This window comes from Gossypium arboreum, chromosome 1 (assembly GCF_025698485.1).
Source record: "Gossypium arboreum isolate Shixiya-1 chromosome 1, ASM2569848v2, whole genome shotgun sequence".
NCBI classification, from domain to species: Eukaryota; Viridiplantae; Streptophyta; class Magnoliopsida; order Malvales; family Malvaceae; genus Gossypium; species Gossypium arboreum.
In genome coordinates, this window is record NC_069070.1 from 120,372,136 (window position 1) to 120,374,947 (window position 2,812).

The 2,812-nt window shown below is 35.3% G+C and overlaps 1 protein-coding gene across 1 annotated transcript; it reads right to left on the bottom strand.

The window, feature by feature from the left end:
* Positions 1-525: 525 nt before the first annotated feature.
* Positions 526-1,908, bottom strand: LOC108461622 (probable BOI-related E3 ubiquitin-protein ligase 3). The gene is made up of 3 exons (XM_017761519.2): positions 1,650-1,908; positions 1,195-1,552; positions 526-1,102 (listed from the first exon to the last, which is right to left on the bottom strand). Exons 1-3 carry the CDS (start codon positions 1,703-1,705, stop codon positions 575-577), a joined length of 942 nt encoding a protein of 313 aa, XP_017617008.1. The 5' UTR covers positions 1,706-1,908; the 3' UTR covers positions 526-574.
* Positions 1,909-2,812: the final 904 nt, after the last annotated feature.

Below are 2,812 nucleotides of genomic sequence, written 5' to 3' on the forward strand. Positions count from 1 at the left end.
ATATAATAATTAAAGTATATTGATTTCGTTAAATTTTAATTGATATCAATTTCAATTGAATCAATAATAATTCTTATTATCTAATCAAATAATTTAAATATAATATAATTTTTATTTATCAATAAACCACATAAATATCGAGAAATTCGATATAGTTAAGTTTGAAAATTTATCAAAGAAAATATTTTTAAACAAATTTACCACTACAAATTCCGAAAAATAGACAATTTGCAATTTTTTTAAAAAAGTGATAAGATTAAATTTTTTTAAAAAAAATGAAATTTACTAAAACTATAGACACCAAATGCAAAAAATTTCCCTACCTCATCATTGTTGGAAGAAACAAAAGCAAAATTCGTTGCAATTTCCTCCTTTCTTCTCAAGTATTAATAGAAATTAATAATTTTTTAAAAAACAAAGAACATGCTAAGGACTAAAAAGTCTAAAACCCAAAATGGAGAATTCAAAGATTGGAAAGAAAAAAGAATTAATCTAAACTAATTACAAAATTTTGGAATCCAACAATTTCTTCTTGAAAATTTTTTTGGGTATTTTCTTTTGGTTTGGGGGTTTATCACAAGTTAACATGAACACTAGCATTTTTAGTGGATTTACAAACGGGGCAAACGTGAAGTGTGGACCCACAAATCGTACACAAGCACAAATGCCTACACGGCAACAGCAACACACACGCTTCTTCCTTCCCGCAATTCCTACACTCCCGTCCTCCACCGCCGGCGACGGTTTTCTCCGCAGTTGCTTCCCAGTTGCTCCCGCAACAAGATTGTGCATCGTCCACCTCGTCTGCCGCCGCCGCTTCCGCCTCCTCACGGGTGTTGGCAGCGGCGGCGAGTACTTGTTCTAAGTTGGTCCGTAACGCGTTGGCAGTTGCCTCGTTGGTTTGAGCCAAATCTCGCCATATTTGGTTCTCTACGCATAGTGATTTCACCCTTTCTTCGAGTGCCCAATTTAATTTCCCAATCTTTTCAATCTCTTCTTCTTTGGCTTTTAGTTTCTTCATCACTCCACCTTCGATTGCTTCCATTATCTTCCTGGCTTGTCTCTTCCTTCTTTCCTCCATTTCCACCCTCATTTTCTCCATCTGAAAAAAAAAATCGCATCAACATCAAAAAATTAAACAAAAACGAAAAACCCCGTTTCAAAACACAAAAAAAAAAAAAATCCAAAACTCACATGTTGGGAGATGATGCGATCAATATCCAACTGTTGTTGCTCCATATGAAAAGAAATATCATGACCAAGAAAACAAGTCTTATTATTGCCGTTGTTATTATTGCTTTGTTGTTGAACCCGTAAAGGAAACGAAAGGATCGGATTAATCGAATCCCTCGAACGCTTCCTCGGTAAAGGAAGAACATTGTTGTTGTACGTCAAGCTACTCTCCGATTTCATCGCCGCCGTAGCCGTAGAGTTATACTTATACAACGGAAGCAACCCTTCCGCCACCGTCGTGGTTCCCGATAACGGAACCCCATATCCAATCTCGGTTTGATACATATTCCCGTTTCCTTGAATTGGATTCATCGTCTCCCTGTAAAAGGTTCCAAAAAAAAAACCGATTTTCAGTCTTTCAAACGATTCAAAAAATAATAATCCGTTAATTGGAGAATTGGATATTGGAAACCAACCTGTTTCCTGTAAACTGAGGGGGGAAAAGATTAAGATGCCTAGCTTCAACAGCCATAGATATCTTTTTACAGAGCAAAAAGAAGATAGCGTTTCGAGTTGGATTTTGCTTTGGCTTTGGCTTTGGCTTTGGTTTTTTAAGAGGGGGGTATGGAGAAACGAAAGAGAGAAATAGAAATTATAGAGAGGTGGTAAAGGCTGCTGTTATGGGTGGGGTTTATTTAGGGTTTGGTTCGGTTCGGTTTTTTTTAATAAAGATTTTGCATTTATGAAGGTAGAAAATAAAGGTTATAAAAAGGCAGATTTGTTTGTTGGTTTTTGGGTATTTTGTCTATTTTAGGATTTCTTTACCAAACTAACCTCTTTCCCTCTCTCTTACTTCACTCTCAATTAAACTGTCCAATAAAACGAAGAAAAAAAAAGTAGATTTCTGCTCTGGGTCCCTGTATTCTTTCCATATTTATATTTTAGTCCTACCTTTTTATTTCAGAAATTTAGTCTCCTTATTTTTCTTATTAAATATTTATAGATCAATGGATAACAAGGTTAAAATATTTTTATTAAATTGAATTATGTGAAATTTTTAACATTTAGAAAAACTTAAACACGTGACTAATTTAAAACTGCATAGAATTCAATCTAAACTAAGCGAGTAATTTTTATTTTAAAAATTCCACATAATTCAATCTAATGAAATTAATTTAAAAGGCGGTAACAATCGGACTTTAAAAATTAAATAAAAAGAGTAGAATGACTAAATTATAAATATGTAAAGAATACAGGGACTGAAACCAGAATTATACCAGAAAAAACAAAGATCATAGATTAGCTCGTCATTTTCGTAACTTCCCAGGGGCATTATAGGGAAAGCGATAACCGGGTTTACCGTCTTTCTTACTTAATTGGTTGTGATGAAGGATTCAATAACTGACAGTCAGGGTTTCCGCCACGTGTACAAACGTCCACGTAAGCTGAGCCGCGGATGCTGTTGTTTTTATTTTATTTTTTAAAATTTTCCTTGATACCCTCTCCTGAAACAACGTGAAAGAAAAAAAAGGTAGGGTCCACTAGTACACGTGTGGGACAGGGTGAGAGTGAGATGAGGACAAACCGTGGGACCCCCAACTCAAAAAATTCCCAGCGTGGCAGTGACAGGGGACCCACC